The following is a 13744-nucleotide window of genomic DNA, read 5'->3' as shown; positions in this document are numbered from 1 at the left end:
AATGACTGTGATATTATATTTGTATGGCTGTTAGCAACTTAAGGATGTTAATTTACCATGTGGCTTTTAAATGATTAATTTTAAATTATTGCAAAACTGAATGAAGGTGTCTTTTTGAGGCGTCTGAAGTAAGAGGCCAAATTTTCCTCAATGTATGCAATTTACAACTCGCTCACTTTGTACACAAACCGAAGGGAAAAACTATGTAACTTATTTCTCCTTCTAACTTGGCACGGAAGGATGGAATGTGTTTTGAGTGGCCAATACATAGGTAGACACTTCCAGATTCCCAAGTCCCACAGTTTTTGCTTGTTGCCAGCCTCTCAGTTTAATCAGAGGAAGCAATGTTGATCACACCAACTAACTAATTAAAGTGTGTAGCCCTCCACTTTTAGTGTTCTCTACCTAACTTCTAAAGTGATCTCTTAAGAACACCTACATGTCGGTCTTATGACTGAATTGGTTAATCAGTTTAGCAGGGTGGATTTTTTTTAAAATATGAATTTTATTAATTTTCCAAATGAAAAGATAAACCAACAAAAATACATCTCATTTAAATCTAGGTACTGACAGAGGGTAGTAAGTACATTTTGCATCCCCACCACCCACTTTACTTTACAGACAAAAATATAGGTGGAATCCATTGGTTGCTTGGAGGTTTTCTTTATGGTTCGTCATAAAAAACAAATTATATTTAGTCTCTCTTTAATAATCTTGAAGAAAGGCTTTAACAAATATTGATATGTCCCTGCTATGTATATACAATAAAATCATGCTATATTTTATTTAAAAAGTCAGATATTTTGTATTTGCCTTTAGCTAATTTCAGTTGGTACGTCAATTTTTCTGCTGTGGCTATTTCCCACAGCAACATGTATCAAGACTTCAGTGTTAAGATGTTTGGCAGTCTTCCAGTTTTGAGCTATTACCCTGTGAGCTGCCATGACTATGAACATGAACATGTTTTCACGAGGTTGACTCTGTGACAAAGATTCTAAAATCCTCTTGGGATTGAATCATGGGTTTATCCCAGGAAAAGCTATGTCAATAAGAAATTGCACTGTAACTTTTCCATGTATATGTTTCCAAAAGGTCCCTGTGAATGCCAAATATTTCATTTTAAGTGTCTTCAGCTAAGCAGGTGGATAGGACAGAAAAGTGGAGGTTGTCTCTAGCTTCCAAGAAGAGTTTATTACCTTCCATTTGTATAGTGCAGATGTTTATCACAGTGGGAACTTACAACACACTTCTTCTGAGGAATGAAGGCTTTTACAGCTGCAGTCTAAAAGCCCCTGTTTTCTACAATCTAGGCCTTCCTCTAAATATAAGCCAGCCCACCCGCCCATGTTTTCTTTCTTTCTTCTACATCCCTACTTTTGTTTCTAAATCAGAGTAACACAGCATAGCTAGGAGTGGAGAAAAGAAAGCATACACAGACTCATTTTGAAGCTTCCCATTATTTCAAAATACAGGTGGATGTTCTCTGCCATACTTCCCAATGCAGTGCCTGAGCGCACCCTGGCACCCACAGAGACCTACTAGGTCACCTGTGAGATTCTCTGCTCCCCTCTACACTGGATTATTAATTAAAATGGCAGTACCCAGTCTGCATCTCCTCACTTTCCCCTATGCTGCCCATCTTTTCTGTTCAGGCCTTACAGTTCCGGTTGGGTAGTAGACTCAAAAAAAGAGAAGAGAGAACAATTAGATGCTAGCTGGGGGAGGGTGCGTCAATTCTAAGGAGAGAAGAGGTCATAGCAAACCAATTGCTATACCTGAAATTTGATTGAAAGAGGAAAGGCTGGTAGGCAGGTGGGTAGGTAGGTAGGGGTGTGTGTGTGTGTGTGTGTGTGTGTGTGAGAGAGAGAGAGAGAGAAAGAGAGTGTGTGTGTGTGTGTGTGTGTGAGAGAGAGAGAGAGAGAGAGAGAGAATGGGAATGTATGCGGGGGAGGGGGGGTGAAATCAGAGCAATCAGGGGCAAGGAAGGAAGAGAAAACTGGAACAGCCAGAAGCTAAAGTTTGTAGTAGGGTTATGCAAAGTTGTTTAATATTGTTTAATCCTCAAATAACCCACCGTGTCCGGGTTCACACAACATGGCAACCCCCCGGTTGCCCCGAGTGGGGGTTGCATATTCATAATATCCCCCAGCGTGTGCTGTGGCTCATTGGGAGTTAAACAACCCACTATGAGCCTGGTGTGCTATGCAAACTAGGTGTGTGTGTGTGTGTGTGTGTGTGTGTATATATATATATATATATATATATATATATATATATATATGAGAGGGGGGGGATGTTAGGAGGGAGGGGGCCTGGCTGAGACTTGCCCAGAGTCCCCAGGGAACTCTATGGCTAAGTGGGGGTTTGGGCCTAGGTTTCCCTGGCCTACTGTGGTAAACCGGGCATTTCTTTTCTTTGGGGTCTGGATAAAAGTTGGATCCAGCAGAATAAAAATGGATCCTCTTGAATTTGCATGATTTTTACACATTTTACAAGAGAAAAGAGTATTTGCATATTTTGCAAGCACAAAGCTATCTCCTGCCACAGAGAGGATAGAGGAAAATTTAACAAGCTAAAGGTCTGCAGGTGCAATGATGTGCCCATGGATCCTAATACTGAGACCCTCATTATCAAACTTGTTTTGAATAAGTTATTTAGGAGGGTTCCCACAACCCTCAGGAGAGGACGCGGGGGGGGGGGGGGGCTGTCATCTAGGAATTGCCAGGAGAGGCTGGGAAAGTCACTTTTTGCTCACCCCTTTCCACCAGTGCTTCCCTGGATCCAAGCCACTGGAAACAGAAGCAATATTAAAAATACCATCCCCAATCCCAATCTAGTAAAACAGACTACTGCATAGCAGGCTTAATTGCTCTTCTCTCATGTACTCTCATTCTCTCTCACCCGCCCCCAGCCACTCCTGCTCTTTTCTCCTGGATAGTCCAACTGGTTCTACTACATCTCTATCCTAATATCTCCACTTCTGGTCTCATCTTATGTGCTATACTTTTAATTCTTGTTCTAATATTCTATTCCTTGAATATATTTCAAAAGGATATTTTTCCTTATTTAAAAAAGAAGCTATCTCAAATCCATCAGCCAACTTGGAAACATTCAAATTTCAGCAAATTTCATTTCCACCTTCAAAGCAAAATGCAGCAGAGCAGAGCACATGCAGACCAGTACAGTGATGCAAAAGAAAAGACTGCCTCCTGGAAAATACTATCCATGGTGGACAAATATTCCATTACAGTGTTGATCAACACTGTCTGGAATAACTAATACTTCAAGTTTTTTGTACTCCAGTAATTTACATTAAGATACACAAGGGTGAACCAAGCTGAGTTCCAGAAATAAAATGCTGGTGCCCAACCCATTAAGCCTCCTCTCCCTGGCCTTTCATTAAAAGTAAGTAATCCCAAACGTCTCGTAGAAAGACAGATTGAGTCATTCATATCCACAAAGCTAGCGGAGAAAAATGATTAATACTTTAAGCACCATTTTTGATGAGGAAAATTGAGAACTACTCTAAACAAAAAAAACTGGAACGTTCATTTTCTCTATAGTCCTACCAAATTGATTGGCTAGAAGGCACTTTTGCCATTCCCTCCACATGAACCAAATAAAGTTCATCCACAGTAAATTCCCATTCATATCAGAATGAAAAACACAATTTTACAAGGTGTGCCACAGCTTATTTACAATAACATGCCCTCATACCAAAAGAATCTGTTTGTTTCTTACATCGGAGCATTGCTTTCATTAGGATTTAGAGTGGGGTCTCTAGCTATTGCTTAGAAAAAGCAGAGAAAATGACTAAAAATAAAAATAAATTTGAACGAGGACAGTTAACCCCCTCTGCCACGTAACTCTGAGTAGTCTCAATGACATTAAACAGGGCTAATTGTAGGGAAAGATTCATGCAGTCAAAATAGGTTACATTTGACATTATATGTGAAGCCACATAGCAAAACATATTTTAAAGTGATTTGAATAATTTTTCAGAAAGACAGAAATGATGAAAAACGTAATGGTCTGAAGATACAATAATTTCAGTTAGTAATTTAGAGATTCTAGAGCATACTTGCACATGATGAAGTGCTCATGGAAGAAAAATGAATAGTTGTAATAAATTAAGATAACATTCTCTGTCTAAATGAATGCTAAAAATGCTCCACATATAAAGACAGGGCTGGACAATATCCAGGTTAGTGCATATCACAAAGCAACAGCAGCAAATATATATCCATTTTCAACATAAATGCACAATCTGATTAGTTATTCCAGTGGTTTATATAACATTGCCTTTAACTGAAAAAAGCAAATTATTTTAACCAGAAACTTCTACTTCAAAGTCATTTTAGTAGCCATTTTAAAATATAAAATTCCTTCCATTAATCATTTTTTTTAAGGTTTAAAAATATGACAAAATCAGTTTGAAAGAGATTTGTTCCTTTCTAATCCAAATATATGCACAACAGCCATTTGAACCAGAACAGTACTAGGCTCATAATGTGGAATATTTAACATCTATCTATTTAGAAAAAACCTTTGTAGCAGATTAAAGAGCTTTCATCTCCTCCAGTGGCACGACTTTTCTGATTTAACACATATGAAGGAATCCATTCAGGAACATTTTTTCTGCCATAGCAAAATTACTATTTCCCACTCACAAAAGCACCATATGTTTAAGCATTCCTTAGAAATAAAATCCTGGCTTTACCTGGCTACTGCCAGCAGTTGCCACACTGATTTCTGCTGCTCCTTGACCTTCATTTTGCCTCTCAGCTTCGTGCAAGCCTGCATCATGCTTGCTTGGAGGTGCCCTCTGTTAATGTAAGAGTTTATGGCATTACATATAGAAACGGAGTACACTTTATCATGCGCAGCCTTCTAAAAACGGTAAATGCATCAATGCTGTAGCTTCACAAAGCCACTGAACTGTGCTTTGTATTTCATAACCTCTAGCCTCAATAATTAGCAGCCAAGACTGACTGTCTTAGCAAAATTGCAGGATGAAAGTGAAGCATGTCCTCCGAGGATTATAGCCCTAGAAGACAAAGGATTTGCTGTGAGACACAAAACACCATCCTCCACCAGCTGTGCTCACATCACTATCAGAAATTTAACAGAATTGGAGCAAACAACTGTCTCCTCTGCAATGTCACGTGATCTATGCATTTACTGGAGGCTATGAGTGGAACAGTTAAAATATTACTTACGCTTTGCAATCAAACAGAAACACCTTCTGGGTGGATAGCCCAAAATACACATAGTACGTCAGTTTTGTACTAATAGCATCTTTCCATATTACAGTTATATCATGACCTAAGATGTAGCAACCATTTTAACACGAAAAAAATTTAAACAAGCGCTTTGTCCCTAGCCTAATGATTCTTTAACTAGATGAATGAAGTTCTAAAACGTAACAGAAAAAAACATTTTTTCTTCTGTAATGGCAATCTTATAGACAGAAAATAAAAAGTAGTGTTTTCATAGTGACTCAGATACACACAGAACTGCATACAGGACACTGTACGTACACTCTTATTTTGTTTTTACCAATCCCAGCTGAATACGCACACTCATCCAGTGGGGAAATCCCTGTAGGATAGGGCTTTAAAGAATTCACAAACCGTTGTATACAGGATAGGTTAGATAGGTGCATATTGGCTACACTGTATAGACCTGTTTATTTGAAGGAGTTCAGTGCTACATCAGACTGTTGGGTTTATGACTTAAAGCAAATGGCAGGAACTAAGCTGAACAAGCAACTAACAGAATAATCTGGGGCACAGAATAATCTAAACCATAATCCATTATGTTCAATCTTTTTTTATTAATTGCAGTCGAGTAGACTTATGTTGTATATGACACTACATAGTAGTTAAACCAAATTCATATAACCCTATCAAATATGGGCTTCCTCAGCATTTTTTCAGGCATCTGTCAAGCAAATATGCCTTCAAAATTCAGGCTTGTGTAGGTATCAGTCTGATCCAAGAGAAACTACTCTATGCAACACAATTATCAGAACTAAATTAAGTACTAGTAACACAGGGTCTACCCTAATTTGGACAAGTGAAAAGCTGAAATAAAGCCAACATAATTTTCATGCATTTATTGATTCACTATACTGCTATACCACCCTATAGGCCAAGTTCTCTGGGCAGTTCACAAAAATTAAATTTTGTTCTGCACCTAGAGGTCTTGTTTCAAAAGGGCAATACCATACTCACAACCTTGTGTTTTATCTCCAACCAATTCACAGATTGCAGGGCTGGTATGCCAGCCAACTGACCACTTAGTAGACTGCCTGTTTGACTATAGCCAAATATTGTCAATACTCTGCAAAACGATAGCCTAGTAAGTGGGAGCCTAGCTTTTCAATTCCATCATAATGTCATCTGATAGCAAAGACAGAAGAGCGGGGGTCCCCAACCTTTTTGGGTCAGTGGGTACAACTGTAATGTTGGGAGTGTATGACTGCTCACACAAAATGGCTGCTAAGGGGTCTTGCCATTAATAAAATGGCTGCCATGGTAGGCATGACCATTAAAAAAACTCTCATCTCCCAGAAGACAAACTGGTCATGCTATAAGAAAATTTACTTGCCTAAGAACCTAAGTACATGGCAGAGGTGGGGTCTGACCTCTAAAACACAAAGCCACTCTTTTGAACCCAGTTTTCTGCTCCAACACCCATTTCACAGAAGGCAAACTGATGAGGCTCAAACAAACAACTTGGCCAACAAACTCAGCACAAGGCAGAGGCAAGATCTGAGCCTTAAATGGCAAATTACATATTTGCCCCCCACAAAGCATGACAAAATACTCATTTTATGTAAGGCAAACTGATGATGATCAGAGAAACACACCCCAGGCAACACACACACTAAGCCAAAGCAAACAAATCAGCCAACACACATATACCAGCCAACACACACAGCACAGGCAAAACACCTCTTTTACGTCCCACCCCTATCTAGCATCCCAGGATGCTCCCTGCCACCCCTTCTAGCCCCTAGGACACTCCCTACCACCCCAGCTAAAACAAGAAACAAACAATATAATTAAATCTAAAGGGGGCAGATAAAAACAGCAGCATAAAAACCAGTCAAAGATTAAAATTTTATATATAAAAGACTTGGAAGGAATACAAAGATCTTTGCCTGACAGTGAAACCAAAATGACATCAAAGTAGGCAGCACCAGGCGAGCCTCCCTAAAATGAGGGTTCCACAAACAGGGCACCACCACTGAGAAGGCCTTCTCCTCTGTTGCCACTTGCTGCACTTCAGACGGTAGGAGACCTGGAGAGGGACCGCAGAAGTTGACCTCAGCATACAGGCAGTCAGGCACAGTACAACAGTCAACATTAGAGAGAATTAAGCTCTGAAGAGGGATTTAGTAGAGCTAATAATAAAAAGGGGAAATTATTAGAGAGAAATGACAGCTAGAGGAAAAATGCGAGCCAAAAAACATGAAAAAGATTGAAAATAATGCCCAAAGTCTTAAGAAGACTGACAGGTGTTGCCGTGTAAAAGAAGAGAAAAAAGTGAAGGTTTAGGAGAAACACAATAAAATCTGTCTTCTGCGTAAACTCTTGACATTGGTGCAGACATTGAAGCTGTGGAGTGGTTAGTTCCAAAAAAGTATTTATTTCAAACGCTTATATCCTGCCTTTTCTCACAAAGTAAATTCAAAGTGACTTCAAGAAAAACTACCATACAATCACAAGAAATTGAACACCAAACTGTCATGGAGGTAACATCACTAAAATAATAGAGCCATTAGATCAATTAAAAGCTTTTGGGAACAGCAAAAACCTTGCCAGGAGCCTACAAGAAAGAAGTGTCAAGGTATGACACCCAGGAGGGCGAGTGGTAGTGGTGGTGGATAAAAAATGTGTACATGAGATGTGAAGGAAAAGGAGAGAAAAGAAGCACTCCCACTCCTCTAACCATGGTTTAGAGAATGGGAAGGGCCATAGATCAGTGGTAGAGCACATGCCTTGCATGCAGAAGGCAGAAAATAAACACCAACCTCTGCTTCAGCAACTTGGGACTGAAGGAGCTGTCTTATGCGTAGAATATCTTTCTCAATTTGTTGAATTCTAGCCACTCTCACCTGGAACAACACAAGTTTTAAGTGGTTAGTGGGGGGAGGAAATATCAAGCAATAATCAACGACAAAGCAGAGCTGTTTGCACCACACACAAAAATTCAATACATTTAAGCTTGAAACTGAAAGTGTTTGAAGCTCCTCATGCAGTGTAGTACTTAGTTCAGTTTCAGAAAGGGTATTACCTTAGTAGACACTATACCAGGAGTCTCCAACCTTTTTAGGTCCATGAGCCCATTTGGCATTTTGAAAAAGTGGCCTAAGTGCCACCACAAATTAGAAACTGTAGGGGGGTGGAGGGCCAATCACAAAAAAGTTGGGAGCACACACACCCCAAATCTGTGTTTGTGTGTGTGCTACTCACTCTAGCTTTTCTCTTTCTCCCTGGTTCCCCCCCCCTCTGGCTCCTCCTTCTTTCCTTCCTTCTTTCTCTCTTGCTCCCCCACGACTCCTCTGTCTGTCTGTCTGTCTGTCTGTCTTTCTCTGGCTCCTCTCTCTGGCTCTTCTTACTTTCTTTTCTTCTCTGTTCCTCTGGCCTCTTTCTCTCTCTCTCTCTCAATCTTCCTTCCTTCCTTCTCTCTGGCTCCCCTTTCATTCTCTCTCTTTCTCTCTCTGACTCCTCTTTCTTTCACTTGGTCTCTGGCTCCTTTGTGTCCCCACCTTTGTCCCCCCCCCCCCGATTCCCCTTTTCTCTCTCTGGCTCCTTTCTCTTTCTCTCTGGTCCCTCTTTCGTCCTCCTGCCTCTTTGGTCCCCCACCCCTCTATCTCTGGCTCCTTTTTCTTTTCTCCTTTTGCCCTCTCTCCCCATCCTCATGCAAGTGAATGGAGCAATTTCTCCATTCATTTGCATGGGGCAAAAAAAAGCCCCACTGCCAAAAATGGGGGGGGGGGCAAAGACCACCCCTCACCAACGACCCTGTTGTCCAAAGGGATGAACTTCACCTCCCCTCCAGCCTTTTTTGGGCAGAGGGCTTTTCCAATCCCTATTAAAGCCAATGGAAAAATTCCAAGTTGGAGACTCCTGTTGTAAACTATTATACAATGTATTTTAAAGAGAGACCCAAGAGAAAGATGGCCAAGATCAAATATTTATTGATATGTTCCTTTTAACAAATGTATGCATAATTTTGCTTCCGTCTGTTTTTTTATCTCATTCTATTAAAAACATTTTAAAGTAAAATGTGAGCCAATGTGTCAAGGTTTCCATTATGTTAAGCAAAGAAAAATTGTTAAGGACATTTCTAACTCTGTTTTTATAATTCATTTGTGGAGAAAAATCTATTCCTTGCTATAAAAGATGCTGAAGGACTGTGGGACAAACTGTGAGATGAAGGCACTAGATTACAAAATAGCCACAGAAGTCCTAGAGATCCGTATCAGTCCTTCCTAATTTTTCTTACTTGTTCCTGCCAAAATTCTGCCCCCGCCAAACAGGTACTTAAGGTGGGGCTACCAGAGGCTGCTCGGGAAGGAGCCTGTGGGAAGGAGGACCAGCCAGCAGCTGCACCAGGCGGATCCTGAGCCTGCTTCTGCCCCCGCCAAACAGGTACTTAAGGCGGGGCTGCCAGAGGCAGCGCCTCGGCGTGCGCCACAGCGTCGCGCCAAGTGTGACGCTAAGTGCGCACTTAGTGTCGCACTTGGAGTCGCATGGAACAGGACCTGAAGACCCACCCACCTGCCTCTCGAGAGACACCAGCAGCCACAGATACCAGCAGCAAATAGCAGCAGCAGAGGGCAGCAGCTCTAAAGACGAGGGAGAAAGGGGCAAACGTGGACTTTATCTGCTCCTTCTTAGCTGCTGTTCTCTTTTATCTTTTATATTCTTTTACACTGTTGAACATTTTTATATCCTAACATTTTAATATGTGCCTGGGAGGACTACTGAGCAACTCAGGGGGTCGGGGAGGTGCCACTATAACTGTGGTCACAGGCAGGGGGAGGTATGGCATTGGGGGATTAACAGGCCAGATGAGGAGAAGAGGGGCTAGACACCTTACAGCTGTCCCCTCTTCTGGTTCTTCCCCCAACCGGATGGTTCCTGGCAGCCTTACCAGTCTGCCCTCAGGTCTGGTGCTGCTGCTGCTGAATGCCAGGTCGGCCCAAAATAAAATCTCCCTCATCCATGATTTGATTGTGGATGAGGGGGCTGACCTGGTATGTATTACTGAGACCTGGGTGGGGGAACTGGGAGGGGTCACTCTCTCCCAGCTGTGCCCCCCTGGGTACTCGGTGCAGCACCAACACCGACTTGAAGGTCGGGGAGGGGGGGTTGCCGTGGTCTATAGGAATTCAATCTCCCTCTCCAGGCTTCCTGCTCATTCGAGTGCAGATCTTGAGTGCGTGTACCTCGTGTTGGGTACCTGGGACAGATTAGGGATTCTGTTGGTGTACCGCCCACCCCGCTGCCCATCAGACTCCCTGCCTGAGCTGACAGAGGTGGTCTCAGACTTGGTGTTGAGGACCCCTAGGATGATGGTCCTGGGGGATCTCAACTTCCATGCCAAGGCCGCTGTATCCAGAGCGGCTCAGGACTTCATGGCCGCCATGACAACCATGGGGCTGTCCCAACACATCATCGGACCAATGCATATAAAAGGACACAAGCTTGATCTGGTTTTCTCGACTGGGCAGGAGGATGGTGATCTGAAAGTGGAGAAAATAACATCTGTGCCTTTGTCATGGTCAGATCACTTCCTGCTGAGGTTTAGACTCCTGGCAGCCTTCCCCCTCTGCAACTGTGGGGGACCTATTAAAATGGTCCGCCCCCAGAGATTAATGGATTCTGATGGATTCCAGAGGGCTCTGGGGGATTTTCCTGCTGGTATGGCTGGTGCTCCTGTCGAAGCCCAGGTCACTCTGTGGAATGCAGAGATGACTCGGGTGGTTGACACGATCGCGCCCAAGCGCCCTCTCCCTCTGAGCAGAGCCTGGCCAGCTCCTTCGTATACACCTAAGCTGAGGGCAATGAAGCAAGAGGGGAGACAGCCAGAACGCAGGTGGAGGAAAACTCGTGCTGAGTCTAACCGAACACAGGTAAGAGCCCACTATCAAGCCTACTCTGTGGCAGTAAGGGTGGAAAAGAGACAGTTCTTTTCCACCAGCATTGCATCTTCTCAATGTCGTCCAGCAAAGATTTTCCAAGTGGTTCGCGGCCTGTTACATTCTGGGCCAGGGCAAGAGACGGTGGAACCCTCGGCGGCACGCTGTGACGAGTTTGCACGGCACTTTGAGGATAAAGTCGCTCAGATTCGTCATGAATTGGACACCACGATTAATGCAGTTCCATTGGTAGAGGCGTTCAGAGCACCATCTGGTCCAGTTTTATTGGATGAGTTTCATTACTGAGGCCTGAGGATGCAGACAAGGTGCTTGGCCAAGTCCGATCAACCACTTGTGTGCTTGACCCTTGCCCTTCATGGCTTATTAAATCAAACAAGGAGGGGATGTCTGGCTGGGTCCAGGAGGTTGTAAATTCCTCCTTGAGAGAGGGAGTGGTGCCTGTTGCTTTAAAAGAGGTGGTAATTAGACCACTCCTGAAAAAGCCTAAACTGGACCCAGAGGATGTTAATAATTATAGGCCAGTGGCCAACATCCCCTTCCTGGGCAAGGTGCTTGAGCGGGTGGTTGTGGGACAGCTCCAGGCACTGTTGAATGAAACAGATTATCTAGATCCATTTCAATCGGGCTTCAGGCCTGGTTTTGGAATGGAAACTGCCTTGGTCACCCTGTGGGATGACCTCTGCTGGGAGAGGGACAGGGGGAGTTCGACCCTGTTGATTCTTCTGGACCTCTCAGCGGCTTTCGATACCATCGACCATGGTATCCTTCTGGATAGGTTGTCTGGGTTGGGAGTTGGAGGCATTGCACTGCAGTGGTTCCACTCCTACTTGGATGGCTGATTCCAGAAGGTGGTGCTGGGGGATTACTGCTCTGTGCTATGGCAATTGTGCCATGGGGTTCCACAGGGCTCTATTTTATCCCCTATGCCGTTTAACATCTATATGAAACTACTGGGGGAGGTTATCTGGAGGTGTGGGCTGAGGTGCCATCAATATGCAGATGACACCCAGCTCTACCTCTCTTTCTCATCAAAACCAGGTGAGGCAGTGGCTGTTCTGAATCAGTGCCTGGGCATGGTAATGGACTGGATGAGGGCCAATAAACTGAAACTCAATCCAGACAAGATGGAGGTACTGTTAGTGGGTGGTTCGTCTGCCCGGCTAGGTGATATTCAACCTGTTCTGGAGGGGGTTGCACTCCCCCTAAAGGATCACGTTTATAGTTTGGGGGTGCTCTTGGATCCAGAACTGTCACTTGAGGCACAGGTGAACTCAGTGGCACGGAGAACTTTTTATCAGCTTAGGCTGGTATACCAACTACGCCCTTATCTGGACAGAGATAGCCTAGCTACAGTTATCCATGCTCTGATAACTTCTCGTCTGGATTACTGCAATGCGTTATACGTGGGGCTGCCTTTGAAAACGGTCTGGAAACTTCAGCTGGTCCAAAATAGGGCAGCAAGATTGTTAACAGGGACTGGCCAACGAGCTCATATTACGCCAGTACTTTTCCAGCTGCACTGACCGCCAGTCCATTTCCGGGCCCGATTCAAAGTGCTGGTATTAACATTTAAAGCCCTTAACGGTTTGGGGCCAGGTTATCTGAAGGACTGCCTCCTCCCATATGTGCCTGCCCGGACCTTAAGATCATCGTCAGAGGCCCTTCTCTGTGAGCCCCTGCCAAAGGAAGTGAGGCGGGTGGTTACTAGGAGGGCTTTTTCTGCTGTGGCACCCCGGCTCTGGAATGAGCTCCCTGGTGAGGTTCGCCTGGCACCTACATTGTATTCTTTCTGGCGCCAGGTGAAGACCTTTTTATTTTCCCAGGCATTTTAGCACTTTAGCTTTCTAAACTTTTAGCTTTGCTGTTTTAAATTTGTATTTTAAACTCTTGCACTGCTGCTAGGTTTTATTGTGGTTGTATTGTTATATTGTGGTTGTAATGTTCTATATATTTTAAATTGTTTGTGTGCTGTTTGGTTTTAATTTTTGTGAACCGCCCAGAGAGCTTCGGCTATTGGGCGGTATAGAAATGAAATGAAATAAATAAATAAGTAAATAAATATAAAATTTGTTCTAGATAAAAATTTAGCAATCTAAAAAGCTCTTATTCCACAATGTCCTTCTAGGCATCCAGTTTCTCCCCATGTTCACTTACTATAGTTTAAGAAGTAATTCAGAAAGTGTTCTAAACAATGATGCATTACAAAATACTAGAGCCTGAGGTCATCCCATGAAGCTGATTGGTGGAGATTCAGGACATAAAAGGAAGTACTTCTTCACATAACGCATAGTTAAACTATGGAATTCATCACCACACGATGTAGTAACAGACACCAACTTGGATGGCTTTAATAGAGGGTTAGACAAATTCCTGGAAGAAAAGTCTACCAATGGCTACTAGTCCTGATGGCTATATACTACCTCCAGTTTCAGAGGAAGCACACTTATTTATTTATTTATTTATTTAAAACTTAAGGAGAGCCGTGTTGGATCAGACCCAGGGTCTATCTAATCCAGTATTCTGTTCACACAATAACTAACCAGCTATTGATGGGAAACCCACAAG

At 43.1% G+C, this 13744-nt stretch overlaps 1 protein-coding gene across 4 annotated transcripts in view; it reads right to left on the bottom strand.

The window, feature by feature from the left end:
- Positions 1-13744, bottom strand: part of APC (APC regulator of Wnt signaling pathway) — a 115071-nt gene that overhangs the window by 36852 nt on the left and 64475 nt on the right. For all 4 annotated transcript variants that reach the window (XM_084833870.1, XM_084833872.1, XM_084833873.1 and 1 more), the window contains 2 exons: positions 8042-8125; positions 4721-4825 (listed from right to left, as the gene is read on the bottom strand). In XM_084833870.1, coding sequence (XP_084689996.1) covers positions 4721-4825; positions 8042-8125 — 189 coding nt within the window. The remainder of the gene's footprint in view (positions 1-4720; positions 4826-8041; positions 8126-13744) is intronic.

The sequence above is a fragment of the Heloderma suspectum genome, chromosome 2 (assembly GCF_057233095.1).
Source record: "Heloderma suspectum isolate Gila_16-S chromosome 2, 16-S_ref, whole genome shotgun sequence".
NCBI lineage: Eukaryota > Metazoa > Chordata > Lepidosauria > Squamata > Helodermatidae > Heloderma > Heloderma suspectum.
This window is presented reverse-complemented; position numbering and strand designations above follow the sequence as displayed.